Source organism: Vidua macroura, chromosome 21, assembly GCF_024509145.1.
Source record: "Vidua macroura isolate BioBank_ID:100142 chromosome 21, ASM2450914v1, whole genome shotgun sequence".
NCBI lineage: Eukaryota > Metazoa > Chordata > Aves > Passeriformes > Viduidae > Vidua > Vidua macroura.
Window position 1 is genome coordinate 5,644,076 of NC_071591.1, and position 16,525 is coordinate 5,660,600.

Consider the following 16,525-nt stretch of genomic DNA (forward strand, 5'->3'; position numbering starts at 1 on the left):
TGTTTCATTCAATGCTCTCCTTCAAACAAAGTTTTCCATCAGTTTCATCATCCACTCTAGGCAGAGCATAAAATTGTATGAAGTGAAAAACTCCACCATCTTTACACAGACACCAGAACATTTACACTCAGCTTCTCATTTCTTCAAGAGATCTCTGTAGAAAAGCCAACCTGCACTATAAAAATTACAGATCACTCCCTGACCCTGGCACATGCATTCAAAAAGAAGTCTCCCTATAACAGCCCAGAGAAAAGATATTTGCCAAAAAGAGTATTTCATTTAGATAAACGATTTGCTAGCAACACATTACAAATGAGGATTTAAACACTCCAACTCCCCACACAAAGACTGTCTACACAAGAACACTCATTGCCTTATTTTTAGAATAACATTATTAAAATAACTCACTGTGGCAGTAAAAGTCATCTGTGACTCCTGCCATGTGGTAACACTTAATGAATGACAACACCTGTTATTTCCAGCACACCCATCAGCGTAATTGCTCCCTGCTCATTCCTCGATAGCCGGGTGCACTTCTCTGCCATGAACAGAGCACCCCAAGGCCCAGATATTTACCAAGAACTGAACAGCAATGTGAAAGAAGCAATTCAATGAATCCCGTGTTCAGTGATCATGTCAGATCAGTGCCTTCATTTGTCTTGCACGCAGTTTCTTTCACTTATTGTCAAATCTGAGCCCCAGCCTAGCAACGCCAACCCACCTACTTTTCACTCCTTCACAATCTCCTCTGTGAATAAAACAGACTGTGGTTTGTTGTCCCCTCATTAATAAGGCTCCAAGACAGCTAAGGAAGGAAAGCTCTCTGTATACGACCACAAGTAACAGAGGTGTCATTAATTTAATAAAAATTAGACACTAGTGAAACTCCAGAACAAAAAACCGTTATAATAAATAACAAAAAACGTGCTCTGGAGGAACGAAACCACCGAACTAAGATGATCACTGAACACGGGATTCATTAAATCGCTTCCGTTACACATTTCCACGTGTGTATTTTGACTCACACGTTTGCGGGAGCCGCGCCCCGAGCCCCAGGGAAGAGCCGAGCGTCTGACGGGCACCGCCGCCAAGGGAGCGCGGATCGGGCCCCCGGCCCCGCCAAAGCAGCGGCTGCCCCAGAGCGCTGCCCGGCGCCTCATGTCGCACGGCAGAACCGAATAACCACAAAACCCCCGACAGTCGCTCCTCACTCCGGTCTCTGAGCCGGGGGTCCCTGAGGGTCCCTCAGCCGGGGGGGGCGGGGCCTCACCGCGCGCGCGAGGCGGGGGCGGGGCCAGCCCGGCGCGCGCCCCGCCGCAGTTAAAACCTCCCTGCCCCGCGCTGCGCCCCCTCCCCGCCAGCCCTTCTCGGCCCCCGGTCCCGCGGAGCGCGGTCCGCCCGCAGCGAGAGCCGGGGCCTCCCCCACGCTGCCCCCGCGTTCCCTCCGCCCGAGCGGCCCCGGCCCCGCACCTCGCGCTCAGCCCGCCCGCCGCCATCTTCGCTCCGTTGTCACGTGACCCGGGGGCTGCCTCCCTCCACCACGCCGGTGTCACGTGGTGCCGCACAAGCCACGCCCCCATATGTGGGTCATGTGACAGGCGGCGCGGCAAGATGGCGGCGCCCTGCGAGGTGGGTGCGCGTTGGGCTCCCGGGGGCGGCCGGGCCGGGGCCGCAGCTTCGCGCTGGAATCGGGAATCACCCGCGAGCGCCTCCGACACCGCCCGCGGGCGGATGTCGTTCCCAGTAGCGGAGGCTGGGATGTGGGTGTCGCGGCTGAGGGGAACGAGAGGCGGCGGCGAGCAGCGTAGAAGGACAGGGCGCGGGCAGCCCGCGGGTTGAGGGGCGTCCACAGCGCTGCGGGGTCGTGGGGAAGAGAGGGAGCAGGCAGGGGCTGCAGCGAGGCGGATGTTTGGCAGCGCGTCAGTGGAAAGCTTCCCTGCCCTGAGCAGCCGGCACGCGGAGAGCGAGACGGGCACAAAACGCTCGGTCCGGCTTGAAGCGCAGGCGGTGGGTCCCGTTCGATGATGAGAGAGCGGCACATTACCTGAAAGAAGGTGCAGAGGAGGGGATTGCGGCAGGCACAAGAAAACGAAATAACTCAGCAGTGAAATACAGCGCGTTGCAGATTGTCAGGTCTAAACATTCAGAGCTGCTCCATCAGAGACCTCAGGCAGGGTGAAATTCTGCAGCCTGGCGGGGGAGCTGTACGTGCCATCGATACGGGAGCTGGGGTGCAATTGTCGCCCTGATTTTCAAGAGTTTTCTAAAGCCTTCTGAGTTTACATTCTTGTAGAGAACTTTCCCACACAACTTTCTGTAAACAACCTATTGTTCTGCACTCTTTCATAGAGGCAGAGAAATTTGATGTACAGGTGGTTTGTCCAGTGTCGTTGGAGAGGTGGCACGTTCACCCTCCAATCCACTGGCACCTTTTGAGAACTATAAAAGATTGGAGTCAGAGAAAATAAATGAGTCTCTTCATCGTGACCAAAGCTGTGGTGGCTCGTTTTTCCTTGTGTCATCTGGTGTCAGTGCAATCTTAAGGTTGCCAGACTGAGTAGGAGGACTCGGTCTTTGGTTGGCAGGTGGCATTTACTCTGCTTCTTCTCAAATAAGCCTTAGGCTTCCCCGTCCCCAGTGCTCAGAAACAGCAGGGAGTACAACCCAAAAACTGTTATTGGTTGGAGGTAGGTATTGCCCAGACCAGTTCTGTTTTACTGATTGTATGATTAATTCTTCTCCTGTTTAAAATTTAATTGCAATGACAAAAGATTACATTTGGCCTGAAGGAGCTGTGTAGCAACAGTGCATGTAATGAAGGTGTTTGGCAATCAAGTATTTCAGGCTATATGGATAAGGATGCCAAAAAGCAATCCATCAATAATTAAGTTTTCAGTACAAAGTTATAAATATCTAAACACTGCAGACACACTAAGGAAGTTTGACAGTACAAACTGTAATAGTTCCTCAGTAATATTCCTATTACTTTGTCAACTTTGTAATCTGGTGTCACCATTGAACACTGGCTGAAAACCCAAAATAGAACCTTAAATAAACTTTTGGCCTTCCATGAGGGAGCTGGTGTAGATACTGGCATTGAGACTTGGGGAGCAGAATTTAGTAAGACTTTGCTGCTAATCAGCTTAAGAGTGGGCCAGAAAGGATAAAGTAAGCCCCTGTTTCACAGCTGGATCAACCATAATATTTCCAATAAAAATAAAGAACCTGAGAACTTCAAAGATCCCAGAAGAGGTGCCAGTGTAATGGCAGAGGTTTACATATGACCGATTTTCAAATTATGTATCCATAGAGAAATCAAGGTTGCCAGAAAGCAATAAATGCTGGTGAGAATTGCACAATGTTGTCAATGCCCACAATTCTTTGAAGGAGATAAGATGAGATATAATCTAACGGAGTAAATGTGCCTGTTGCTGATTATCTTAAGTGCTTACCTTCCAGTCCAAAAGTTTAAAGCAAAGTTTGGTTTGCAGGGCTGTCAGTGAGCTGTGAGCCTTCACTTAGAGAAGGTGAACTGCAGGATTTGCTCACCTCACTTTTTTTTTTTTTAATTCATCTGTGTGCTGACATTAGCAATTGTCACTTTATCAGTTTAAATCGAGTTTAAGGACCAAACAGCTGTGCAAACAGTTCAGCTGTCCAAGTAGTTGCTTTAATTGCTTGCTTTTTTTTTTTTTTTTTTTAATAGCAATTGCAGTAGCATGGAAGGGAATTCTTCCTAATGGACAACTGAGCACATCGGGGCTCCTGAGATTCTGCAAGCTTGAGGCAGGCTGGGCTGGAACCATGTCAAACAAGGCAGTGCTGGTGGAGTCGCTGCTGGTGTTCGCCGTGGTGCTGTCGGTGCACGCCGTGGTGTGGGACCGCTTCTCCTGGTGCGCCGTGGCTTTGGCCGCCCAGGCCTTCTACGTCCAGTTCAAGTGGGACCGGCTGCTGCAGCAGGGGGGGGCCGTGTTCCAGTTCCGGGGGGCAGCCAACAGCGGCCTCCTGCCCGCCAGCATGGTCATCCCCCTGCTGGGGGTGGTGATGAAGGAGAGGTGCAGGGCTGCCGGCATCGTCTACTTCGAGCGCTTCGGCATCGTCGTGGCTTCCACGGGAATGCTGCTCGCTCTCTTCCTGTCCGTCCTAGCAGTTGGCATCACCAAACCTGTGCCAACCAACACTTGCATCCTGACTGGCGTTGCTGGCAGCGTAATTATCTACACCATGAAACATTCCTTGACTGTCTCAGAAGTGATAGAGGTTCTAGAAGTGCTGCTCATTTTTGTCTACCTCAGTATGATCTTGCTGTACTTGTTGCCTCGATGTTTTACTCCCGGCGAAGCGCTGCTGGTTCTCGGAGGTGTAAGTTTTGTTCTCAATCAGCTCATTAAACGCTCACTGAATGTAATTGAGGGCAGAGGGGATCCCATTGACTTCTTCCTTCTGGTAGCAGTTGTCGGAGTTGTTCTTCTTGGTCTTTTTTTCACCGTGCTCTTCGTTTTCATGGATTCGGGCACGTGGATCTCCTCCATGTTTTTCCACATGATGACAGCAGTGTTAGGCTTAGGGGTCATCATGCCTTGGCTGTACCGACTGATCCAGAGGAACCCTTTGTTCTGGCTGCTCCAGTTTCTGTTTCAGACACAGACAAGACTTTACCTCCTTGTGTATTGGACTTTCTTGGCTGCCTCAGCATGTGGGGTGGTTTTCTACCAGAATGCTAAGAGATCATCTGAATCTAAAAAACACCAGGCCTCAACTATAACCAGGAAATATTTCCACTTCATTGTTGTAGCTACTTACGTTCCCGGACTAATTTATGACCGCCAGCTCCTCTATGTTGCTGCAGTGCTGTGTCTGGCAGTGTTTATCTTCTTAGAGTACGTTCGGTACTTCAGGATCAAACCTTTTGGACAAACCCTGAGGCATTTGCTCTCTCTCTTCTTGGATGAAAGAGACAGTGGACCTCTAATCTTGACTCATATTTATCTCCTCCTTGGCATGTCCCTCCCAGTGTGGTTGTTTCCCAGATCTTGTGCTCCTAAAGGCACCTTGCCCGGGGCAGGGGCACTGGTCCCCTACTCTGGAGTGCTGGCAGTAGGGGTAGGAGACACCATTGCCTCTGTTTTTGGCAGTACAATGGGAGAAATCAAATGGCCAGGAACAAAGAAGACCTTTGAAGGGACAATGACAGCTATTTTTGCTCAGATCATTGCTGTGGCTCTCATTCTGATCTTTGACAGCAGTGTGAATCTGAACTCCAGCTATGCCTGGATTCTAGCATCTGTGAGTTTGGTTTCTCTTTTGGAAGCTTACACGACTCAAATTGATAATCTGCTGTTGCCTCTCTACCTCCAGATCATGCTCATGGCATAGAAGCACTTCCAGGAACAGTTTTCTCCCTTCCTAGAGAAAGGTACTAGAAAATGCACTTCAGTGAAAGCTCAAAGCTGATGTTTCGGTACAGCAGAGAAAGCTGTTGAGAACAGAAATGAGAAAGACTAATTTAAAATAAAGATTTTGATTGTTTTTACCCCTGTTAAAAATAGACAGATTTATGTTCTAACAGCAACATGACTGATAAAAGCAGCACTTGTGTTTAATAATCCAATTTAAGTTTCTTCTGGGTGCCCAAGGGAAGAAGAGGTAAGTCAATTAGAGAGGAAAAAATAAACAAGCAAGTCTCTCAGATGTTGCTACCTCTGTACTGTACCTTGTTTTCTGTACCGAGTCCCACACCTCGTGTTTAATGTGTGAACTCTGATGTCTGTATAAGCACGATGTAAAGCATGTTTGATAATGGGGGGGGCACAGGAACCAGGAACAAGTGTCCAGCTATGTCCAGTCCTCATCAGCAAGAGCCAAAACCACACCACGATGCACAAACACAACTCCAAAATCAGTATTTGCCACAGCCGAGTTATCCAGGGTGGGTGGTGAAGGTTTGGGGATGTCAGACACTGCTCATTCCAGACCATACTAATAAGAACAGTGGATCTTTAGCCCTGAAGTTTGCTTCAGCAAGAAAAATGTTTTATCTTTCTCAAGATTTAATCTCCAAATTAATTTGGAAGGAATATTGGGGAGAGGGGGGGAAATTAAGCTAAGTCACAGCTAAAACTAATTACACATTAATCCTGAAAGCAGAACATCTGTCAAAGTCAATAAAATTTTCTACTATTACACTTTCCTACTTTTCACTTTTTTTTTTCAGCCAGATATTTAATCAAATAACGTATAAAAATGCTTCTATCAACAAATTGACTAAAGCTACTGAATTCCATCCATTTAATTAAAATTACAACTACCATTTTGTGGCCAAAAAAAGCACTTCATTTCTATGTATGAAACCCTTCTGTATCAACAGTCTCTTCTCACTGGTTTGCCCATTAGTGTCCATTAGAACAATGGTGCCCTTCCTGTCTCCAGGGATGTGTCCAAGCAGAAGATTGTCATCCCAGGCTTCTAGTTTGCACCATGAAGTTCACTTCTGACCCTTTTTAAATTCACTTTTGGGAACAGTCTGGGGGAAGTCCAAGGTACCTTACACAACACCGTCCTGCAGGCCTGTAGCTCTGAGGCCATGCCTTGGGAGGGAGCCTAAGACCAGGGGTGGAGTGAAACCAGTGCCTGAGTCAGCAGAATTAGCTCCAGAATCCAGTATTGTGTGTCCCTGCAACAAGCCAGGACTGGAATAGCTGAGAAGCAGCATTGCCCAATTCATCCTCCTGCCTGGGAAGGGCTCCTGGAATTTGGTGCTGCTTTTCCTGAGGATGCCACAGCTGGTTACTAACACAGTAAATTGTCAGGGACTGTGTGGGAAACCAAACTCAGTAACTGCTGGGCTGTTTCCTTCATGTTTAACAGGAAATCCTGCCAATCAATCCAGCTTTTTAAAATCTTATTTATGCACTCAAAGTAGATGGTTGTGGTGCTGGTAGTGGTGCAGGACAAATTATCCCTCCTCAGCAGAATTCTAAATTATTAACTGCTCTCATGGAAGGACATAGACAAAACTTGAGTTGCTTCTGTCACAAGCCACAGCCTTCACCACTGATCTCATAAATTGCACCAGAGAAATTTGCTTTCCTTCCACCCTGCTTCCAACTTTCAAACAAACTGTAGGAAAGGTCATTTTTGAATGCAGAAATTTTGCATTCAATGATCCTGCTGTTGCCATGACCCAGCTCCCCAATTTACTTTTGAAAGAGATGAGTCAGTAAGATTTGGGTCCACTCTACCACAGCCCTCAGCAGCCTTAGGGTTACTCTGATATAATTCTTGTATTGGTGACACTGGGCTCCTGTCTCAGGGTTGCTGCTGCACCAGTGCTGGTGAAATCACACCTACACAGCTTCTGTTCAGTTCAGGATACAGACTGGAGCTTGCCTGGGATGTAGCTTGCATTTCCAAACATTACTTGCTCTAAGTTGGTTTGGGTTTGGTGAGGTTTTGGAGATAGAAATTATTCTTGTGCATATTGAGAGTTCCAGCTGCTCACAGTTTAGCACTGTCCCCATCTGTTGGAGGTCATATTGTGTCTTCCTCAAAGAAAAGATGATGGAGATGAAAACAAGAATTTCTATCTTTTTATTTAAGTGTAAAGAGTTTGATTGAGGTTCTTTGTTTCCATCATTTCAACACGAATCTTTAAAAATTGTTGTATTTTTAATCACACTCAGAGAAAACACTCAGCTACTCTCTGCCAGGAGTACTTAGAAGATTGACTATAAAAAGCAGACTTCTTGCTTCATTTCACCCACAACAAGATCGTTTTATATCACTGTTATTCCAACAATAAGACAGAAAACTAGGGGTGAAAATCAAACATCTCCCCACAACATGTGCACTTGCATTGCTGGAGTCAACCAGCCAAGAAATGCACTTAAGCTCTTAAACACCGGAAAATACTGAGTATCTACAAGGAGAAATACTTGGTAAGTGGTCCCAGTCAAGGTGCAATGGTCTTCACTGGTTTGTTTTCAAGACTGAAGGTGTTTCCTTACCAAAAGGACTGGGTGACTACTCTCATATTGGCAGGGCTCCTGCTGCAGTAGAAGCTTCTGTCTGCTGCAGGTTTTGGGCTGTTATAATGGTCCTGGTTTTGAGGAGGAGGATAAATTAACATTGAGAGCTGATCTAGTGGAGGTTACTTTTAAAGAGATTGTGAATGAACAATCAGAAAGGAATATTGATCAGCTATCAGCTATTGACTCCACAAGCCAGTCACTAACTTCAAGTGTAGAGCGATGGAAAAGGCAGTTCAGGAGTTGGCTGGAGCCTAGGGAGTAAAGAAGAGGAGAAAGCAAAACTTCAGAGGCTATTCCAGTTCTGCAGGTACAAAATCAACGCCAGCTGAGGCACTACCAACAAACTGTACAGGCAAGACCCCCAACAGTTATCCTAACTATTGCATTGGAAAGGCTTCGATTTCCTCAGCCACTGGTGAGGATCACAACCTCACCAGTTCTCTTTGCTCCAGGTGGTGCCTTTGGCTTCCATCACGTGGAAGGTGAACACGTGGCGAGAGGACTCCGAGCTGTTGAGTTCACTCTTATGGACAACCTCGCCATGGATGAGGATGAGTCCACCTGTGGGAAAGAATCACCTGGGCTGCTGTTTTCCAAAAGATGAGCTCTGGCTTTCCAGTGGGAGGGAAGGTGCAGGGTTAAAATATGATTTTAGCTCCCTTGTGTTTTCTTGAGCTGTGAAGTGCCATGTTTGGGGCTGTTTGTACCTTTACTTATGGGCAGAGGTATGAACTGCTTGTCGTCGTAGGCTGGCTCTGAGCCTACAAACTCTATACATGTTGAGGCACCTGAAGCTGCACGGACCATCCTCCTGTTAATCCCATCTGCAAATCCACAGAATAAGCAAACACACAAAAATTAAACACCTGGCTACATTCTGCACAGCAAAGGAACAATATCAGTGATTTCTCTTGGTAATGATAGGAACTTTATTATTACTATATTCACACTTCCCTTAATAATTTGGGTGGGGTCTTTTTCATTAAGTAGATATTTAGGATTTTCCAGCTGTGGCAGAAATAGATAAAACAGCTGCCTTTTGTTTGCCTTTTTAGTCCCTTCTGTGCATTGCAACAGACCCTTAGGAACACAAATAGTCACACACACATGAAAAACCAACCTTTGGTCCATTTGTGCTTTCTATAGGAGCATAAACCATGATATGAGTACAGCTGGCTCCAGGATTTGAGGAATGAGTAGCTTAAAACCTGAAGAGCATTATGATTACACTCACTGAGTGAATCTTTAAGTGAGCAGAAGTTTAAAGCTGCTCTGTGTGCTCTAGAGGTGGGGAAAAGCAGAACTGTGCTGGTGACCAGCAGTGGTCACACACATGCTCTTACTGGTGTGAGAGCCAGGGATGAACCACAAACAGCCATTCTCCTGTGTGGCATCTTCCAGGGCAATCCAGAACCCCAGGACCCTGCCCAGAGGCTCCGTGTGCAGGAAACTGGCATCCTGGTGTGGTGTCACTGCAAGAAGAGACTGCCATTGGGGTCTTTAGTGGGATTCAATTCCTCTAGAAGGACTTCAGGGTTGCATCTCCCTGACTCAGAGCCCTCCCCTGCCCACCCACCTATCACATACATTAAATCTGACATTAAAATACCACCTTTTAGCCTGCTGCAAGTGTAAAAACAGCTCTTTGTTCAAGCTGCATATGACATAGAAACTTTTCTGAAAAAATGTGGATTTCAAAGATTATTTTAAGAAGGTTTGAACCAGCAAACTCACAGGTTTAAGTCTGATTGTGAGCCTTTTCCCTGGTACTATTCCTTTCCTAAAGGAGCATTTTCTGCAGTGTAATATAGAGATAACACAAATCTCACCTTCACCACCAATGCCAGGTTGCTGCAAAGAAAAAGAAAAGTGATGTGTGAAGAATTTCACAGCTTCCCACTTAACAGGGTCTTATTTCTTGAGTGACAAGACAACTTGAATTACTGTACCTTGAAGATATACATGCTCTGCACAACTACTGGTCTCTCAAGGCCTAGTTTTCTTCCCAGTTCCTGCAAGAAAATTTTCCAAGATTTATGTTTTCTGCACACTATTTAGCATTATTATTTGAATATATTAAAATTTCCTTTCACTGACAAAATGACTCCTCTCCTGGGACTATAGAAAACTAAAATTAACTACTCTGCAATTTATTATTTTTCCCCAAGACCATTCTAGGAAGCAGTAACAGCTCACCTGCACCTTGGGGGAGTGGGTGATTTGCTTGAAGACAGGATCGTAAGCGTGTAGAGCTAAGGGGAAAGACAAGGCTCAGACAGAAGATTTCAGAGAGAGAAGGGAACATGGTAGCCCTCAGTGATGAGCTGCAGACACCACAGCCAAGCAGGATAAATTGCAGCCAGAAACTTTCATCCCTCCCAAGATGGATAAATGTGACTTATCACACCTAAGGTAATAGGACACTTAGAGGTTGTACAATCATCATTAAAGACTATAAATATTATCACTCCCTAGCCACAAACTGCACACACATAAAAGCCAGTGTACAACTGTGTGAACAAAATGAAATATTATGTGATTCAGTATTATTATATTACACAAGTGACAACCATTACACATGACCCTGAGGCATATGGGTGAATTCATCCTTTACAAACACACCTCTTAAGACCTACCAGAAAAGTGAAGTACTGCAAAAAGGAGCTAGAGCTCATATTTGGTGCCCTTCAGAGAGCCCCAACCAGCAGGTCAGAGTGTGTGCATAGACTCTTGCTACAACCCAGCTCTGACAAATCCACAAAGCAAAGACTCAGAGTTGTGCCTCCAGCTCATCCTGGTCAGATTTGCCATGAGGACACATGCTCAAGTCCAGCAGGAGCTGCTCTCAGGCAAGGGATGAGACTTGACCAAAATAAGTAATTACAGAAAATAAGACTAGAGAAGGCTTTTGAATTGTTAAGTTGCTGGCTCAGCAGGAATCTACAGTTGTTTTCACTTCCCTTGAGGAAAAGCTGAAGTGTGACAGAATGGCAGTGGGCCTGGGAAGAGGAGAGTGGTTTTCTGAGAAAACCAAAGAACAAGAACTCTCAGTACTGAATTTCCAAATGTAGTCAAGTTTAGTCTGAACAAAGTTCATGTTTGCAGGCACAGGGAATCCTGCTCTCATTTTCCATGTATTGTTGGAAAACAAAAGGGATCAAAATGCAAGTCTAGGAACTGGGAAAGAAGAAGTAGGTCAAACAGACCAGTATGGGTAAAAGGTGTTGGTGACACCACAGGAGGGAGGACAGCTTCAATATCAGCAACCCAGCACAGCACAGGACATAGGAGAGAGTTTGGTCTGTACTGAATGTCACCAGTCTCAGGTGGTAAATTTTTAGAGCAAATCTGTTACATAAAAGAGCCAAGGGCTGAAGTCCCAACTTTCGCATGTCAGTGATTCTGAGCTATTCATCACTGAAAAACCTCTGAGAAGGGGTTTTTGAAAAGGATTGGGACAGAAGATCCAGTCCTCTGAGAGCAGAGAGTGAGGGGCTGCACGGAGAGAATTGCAGAGACAGTTATGTACAGCGAGCAGGTCTGGAGAAATCCTTGTGTCTCAAAACCACATCTCTTTTGTCCATCCCTCTCCAAACGCCATCCTTTAAACATACCATGGCCAATCTTGCTGATGGACTTCTCCTTTGGAATTAGAAAGTTACCTACAAAACAAAACCATAATTTAACATTGTCTGAAAAGCAGGAATCACTCCTTGAGCTGGAAACTGGTCCCCAATCCCTCACTCAGCTTTTTCTGATCCCCTCTGTGTAGCTAGCTCATTGCAGGGCTTACCTTTCTCATCCAAAACACCTTTCTCAAAAAAGAATCTAATCTTGTCTCCACTGGTTAGGAAATAATCCGAGCTACCCTGCAGGGATAAGAGCCCAGTAAAGACAGCATCCTTGTAAAAACATAAATGAACTTTCAATCAAAGCATTAACACTCACCTGCATCTTTTTCCCACCAAGCCGCAGCATAAGCAAAACACAGTGGAAAATCACTCAAAAAGGCTTTCCACAACACTACATGTCTTTGTGCTGATCAGGGAACCTCTCACACGAGGTTAACCTCGCTTTTCTTTTGCTAGCTGCCTGGAAAATAACCTGTTTTCTGTCGGCAGAACATGTACAAAGGGATCTGTCAGAGCTGCTTGTGGCTACCAGGGGTTGAAAGCACAGCAGAGCCACACATTGATAAGACTCTTGATAAGACCCCAGCAAACATTTGCAAAAAGCTGGAGAGCAAATTCCTCTCCCGGTGTTATGTTTAGTTAGAAGGAAGAGTCCTGTTCCCCCAGAGCAAACCCTGATCAGCAATTTGCCTTTTCCCTTCCTCTTCCCAGCTCTCCAACAGGAGCAGCCCTGCCCTTCTCGGTACCTGCTCCTGGACCTGCTCCTCCTGCTTGGTGGAGAAGGCGGTGCGGCAGTGCGGCGGCACTTCCATCTCCGCGATGATTCTCTGGATCTGGCTCCTCATGCTGTCACACTCCTCTGCACTGAAAAACTGCTCCAGGACAAGGAAGCCATCCTTGTGGAACTGGAAGAGACGGGGTGACTGCTCTTCCCCAGAGTCCTCGGGAGAAGCAGCACAAAGCAAGAGGAAACAGCTCTGGCCCTTTATAGGGTGAAGAGCATCCCAGCTCCAGCTCTGCAGCCAGGCAGCATGTTCTTAATTTTTAATTTCAGGAGGGGCTTCTGTTGCAAAAGATTAATTAAGAGGCTGAAATTCCAAACAGTTAAGAACAATCTATTTCAATCCCTCAGTCTACTCAAAACAGAGAAGATCTCATAACTAGAGCCTTTTGTGGTTCAAGAATATTTTATCTAACACTTGTAACCAGTAGCTATTAAACTACCAAGCCCACTAACACAAACAGGGCAATCATGCCTGTGTGCCAAATCAGAATGAGATTCCTTTACAAGCTGGAAAGCTTTGTTCTCTCTAAGGGAAAAAAAAAAAAACCCTGGGTGATTTCTCACAGTTCACTACACAATCTTTTACAAAATGAACTCTGCTGGCAGGGAACTCAGTTTCTTTATATAGAATACCCTGGGGATTATCCTTTGCCTGGAAGATTTCGAGTTCAGGGATGAGAGCTGAGCAATACAGACAGAAGGGGCAAAGGAGAAATCCCTCCAAGAGCTCTGTGGGACAAGCTGCCCCCAGAAGGGTTTGTAGCCATGACACTCACGCACCAAAATTAACGTAATAGAAGCAGCTGAGGAGAATATGAAATGTTTGTAGAGCAGATCTTTGCTACACCTGCTGCCAGGTTAATTAGCAGTGACCATCCTACACACTGTGTCACCTGCCTGCACTCTGGACACGCTCCCTCCCTGCAGAGCAGCTCCTTACCTTCTGGATCTGCTGCTGGGTTACGGATGCCATCGGGGCAGAAGCTCCCCAGATCCCACCACCAACACAGCGATGCCACCTGGGCCCTGCAGGGCTGACTCCCCGCCTCTCCACGTGATCCTTGTCCCAGCATGTGATAAAAGCCAGCACTGGGCAGGTGGACTCTTGCACAGCTCCAGAGATTTTTGTCCCCGTCACCAGTTCTTTGCTCCTGGAAGGGACATTCAGGACTGCACAGTATTGCTTTGGCTCTTGGTGGTAACAAAGCACACAAACATTTTCTATTCAAGTGCAATCACAAACTTGATGAACATCTGAGCTCCAAGGAGGAATCGCTTTTAATTAATAACCCAGATTTAAAAATAAGGCAGTTAAACTGGTAATCACAGGGGTAAGTAAGATAAGGGAGAGTTAAAATAAGATTAAAGTGTGAAGAAAAGATCAAGATGTCTTAGAACAAAGTTAAAGTACTGATTCAAGGTCTTATAGAGCCCTTTCTGCTTAGTCAGTGAGTCCTGCCAGCACTTCAGCATATCCTCTGAAAGGGCTCCCCAGCCCAGGAGGTGACACACTAAAATGTGGTAAAAAGCTTTCACTGAGGGTTTGGTAAAACCCATAGAGAATACTTCTACTATTTTCATTCACAGCTGCTTTTGGTAACTTACACCTTCACTCTCCTGCAGCTCTGTTCACTCTCCTGCAGCTCCAGAAGTCCATGTAATATTTACAAATAAGTAAAGCCAAATCCACCCAAAGTCCAAACCAGAGAGGGAAAATGCAGAAAATGGGTCTAAAAGGCAGAGAGGGAGCAACAGTTGCCAGCCCAGTGGTGGCGCTCCCAGCCAAGACATCCCTCCCATCGGGAATCCCTGGGGAAGGTTTTTCTCTCTAGAAGAAAATGAGCTTGGCTCCTACAGGAAACACCGAAAACACCCTTGCAGCAGCAGGACTTCACAAAAAATAACACCATGGGGGCGTGTTCTTGCATCATTCACCCAGCCAAAGGAAAACCCAGCAAAAGGGAGGAATGCAAAATGCTCACAGAAAAGTGTTTACATCCTAGCAACTGAAAATACATTTTAAGAGAGGTTGTTTGAAAAAATTAAGTTTACTATTCTGTAAGGGAATCGTGGATAAAATCCCTCTGCACCTTATTAAAACTTTTTTTTTTTTTTTAATAAAGAGGAAATTAGGGGTTTAACTTTTTTTCAGCTTTTCCCTGTACACAGGAGGATATAAACTCAGTAGTTTAAAAAGCTAAATTCTGCCAGATACTTTAATCACTGGACTATAAACCTGGAGGAAAAAAAAAAAATCAGTCTCCAATGCTGCAAAGCTCAAAAAAAATTCCAGTAGTTCCTCCTTCCTCTTAACACTCTCACCAGCTGATGGAGTGGAAAAAATTTTAAGGAAGATGCATGACCAGTGGGGAAAAAAAGACAGCTGTAGGCTGTTGCCTGCAAGCTCATTGTGTGACCCATCTCACCCCTCCCCAGGAGGCAGCAATCCTGGAGAAACACTCCTGGAAAACACTCCCACACCACTCCTTAGCCCCTCTCCGTCACTGTCGTGTCATGTCCTTCTCATTCCCACACGCAGTGTTTTTTCCCAGCAATTTATCACGTCACCTTCTCCACTCCCCACCTTACGCACACACGATGACTCCAGAGGCTGTTTTGGTTCATGCCACAGCAGCAAACCACAGTTTTCCTGTTCCATGGGATGTTTTGAGCAATATAAATAGCAGATCACAGCAAACAATGCAACAACTACTAGGAGATAAAACCCATCCTGGTTCCAGGAGCTCTCTGTGTTTGTCCTTAGGAGTCCTCCTGTTCTTTGCCACTCCAGCCATGCCCCTATTTTGAGGCTCAGAAAGACCTTTCCAGCAAGAGGAAAACCACTCCAGCCACACAATGCCCAAAAAAAGTCAAAGAGAAGGATGCTACCATTGTAATGCCTTCTCTCCCCATAAGTTTACACAGAAAGGTTGACAGTACTTAGACAAAAGTGGGAAATGGCTCCTTTTCCTTCCCTTCCTCCCCCTCCAAGAGTTCTTTTTGCAGACTCAACATTTTCTCCTGCCAGCTCTGCAAGAAAACTTCTGGCAAGCTCCATTGGAGGCTGCCAAAGCCCATCCCATGTCTGCAGGAAAGGTGCAGATGATGTGTTCCAAATGCCTTTGGACAGGCATGATTATCCCAGTAAGGGTTCCTATTGAAGCCGTTTGGAGCCAAGCCAGCTCAAGCGGCTCAGCATTGGCACCAAAATTGCTGCTGTGGAACTGCCAGGGCTATCAAGGAGGAAAATTTTCCACTGGATCACCTCACCTCTCCTGAAGTCTTTGATCAGCAACAAGTGAGAGAATATTTAATGAGAAACAAGGAGCAAAGGAATCATGATTTCCTCAGCTCCTCAAAGACCAGGTAAGTCCTCCAAAAGGTAAACCAGCCAAAAGGAGCTGAGGTCCAGGTGAGCCTTAGATGACAAGGGACATTTTGTCCTCTCCTTTCTTGGTTCAGTCTTGCATTTCATTAAAAGTCATCAGTAAGCAGCATTACAAACTCCCACTCACCTGTTTCAAAGCCCACTTACGTTCTGTCTGAAGTGGGTCCAATGTCACCGTGGTCAAGTAGTCACAAAGGAAGTGAGGAAAGGCAAAACTCAAGAGAAACACCTTTCTACACAATAAAAGAGCTGCACAGAAACTCAATGTTCTTTGGAAGTCACAGGCTGATTCTCTGTAACACTTCAGGATTTGGGAAAGACACTATCTGTCAGCATTTCCAGTTAAGGAGCCCATGGGGAAGGCAGGTACTGAAGTAATTTACCAGTCTGAAGACAATTCCTATGGCAACAGCCTTAAATTCAGCAATGGAAACTGTTTCAGACACTTGTTGAAGTGATAGTGAAATCTGTGACACAGCTCCAGCTTGTCACAGAGCAACACCTCTTTCTCTATACATCAAGTTAATTCATAGAGGATTGTCATAATCCACTAAGACTTTTGTAATGAGTAAAAGAACCCAATAATCCTACACAATAGCTGGAATCATTAACATCTGTCTTTTGAAAAGTGACATCATGGAAGCTGAATGACTTCATACACAGGAAACACCAAAGAAAGCAGACATAGAAA

The 16,525-nt window shown here is 45.8% G+C and overlaps 3 protein-coding genes across 5 annotated transcripts in view; 1 reads left to right on the forward strand and 2 right to left on the reverse strand.

Annotated features, from left to right (window-relative positions):
* The window catches only part of NUP188 (nucleoporin 188), a 25,240-nt gene extending 23,673 nt beyond the window's left edge, over positions 1–1,567 (reverse strand). Inside the window, exon 1 of the mRNA XM_053996253.1 lies at positions 1,471–1,567. Within this exon, the coding sequence (XP_053852228.1) occupies positions 1,471–1,496 (26 nt within the window). The 5' untranslated portion in view covers positions 1,497–1,567. The remainder of the gene's footprint in view (positions 1–1,470) is intronic.
* Positions 1,561–6,185, forward strand: DOLK (dolichol kinase). 3 transcript variants are annotated; one of them, XM_053996255.1, is made up of 2 exons: positions 1,561–1,629; positions 3,707–6,185. In XM_053996255.1, exon 2 carries the CDS (start codon positions 3,805–3,807, stop codon positions 5,374–5,376), a length of 1,572 nt encoding a protein of 523 aa, XP_053852230.1. In that variant the 5' UTR covers positions 1,561–1,629; positions 3,707–3,804; the 3' UTR covers positions 5,377–6,185. The 3 variants fall into 3 exon arrangements, with proteins under 3 accessions (XP_053852230.1, XP_053852231.1, XP_053852232.1); XM_053996256.1 differs by lacking the exon at positions 1,561–1,629 and adding an exon at positions 2,029–2,204; XM_053996257.1 differs by lacking the exon at positions 1,561–1,629 and adding an exon at positions 2,562–2,687.
* A 1,428-nt stretch (positions 6,186–7,613) lies between these two features.
* PHYHD1 (phytanoyl-CoA dioxygenase domain containing 1) lies at positions 7,614–13,671 on the reverse strand. The gene is made up of 11 exons (XM_053996736.1): positions 13,387–13,671; positions 12,409–12,567; positions 11,824–11,899; positions 11,645–11,692; positions 10,227–10,282; positions 9,980–10,042; positions 9,860–9,881; positions 9,374–9,502; positions 8,738–8,854; positions 8,465–8,591; positions 7,614–8,281 (listed from the first exon to the last, which is right to left on the reverse strand). Exons 1-11 carry the CDS (start codon positions 13,417–13,419, stop codon positions 8,236–8,238), a joined length of 876 nt encoding a protein of 291 aa, XP_053852711.1. The 5' UTR covers positions 13,420–13,671; the 3' UTR covers positions 7,614–8,235.
* Positions 13,672–16,525: the final 2,854 nt, after the last annotated feature.

What these genes read in the sequence shown, in the direction of transcription:
- DOLK (XM_053996255.1), top strand. Translation starts at nt 3,805, where the DNA reads ATGTCAAACAAGGCAGTGCTGGTGGAGTCGCTGCTGGTGTTCGCCGTG.
- PHYHD1 (XM_053996736.1), bottom strand. Translation starts at nt 13,419, where the DNA reads ATGGCATCCGTAACCCAGCAGCAGATCCAGAAG. An exon ending in CATCCCTGGCTCTCACACCA is followed by an intron (nt 8,855 to 9,373) that starts GTAAGAGCATGT and finishes GTGGATTTGCAG; the next exon opens with ATGGGATTAACAGGAGGATG. An exon ending in ACCTCTGCCCATAAGTAAAG is followed by an intron (nt 8,592 to 8,737) that starts GTACAAACAGCC and finishes TCTTTCCCACAG; the next exon opens with GTGGACTCATCCTCATCCAT.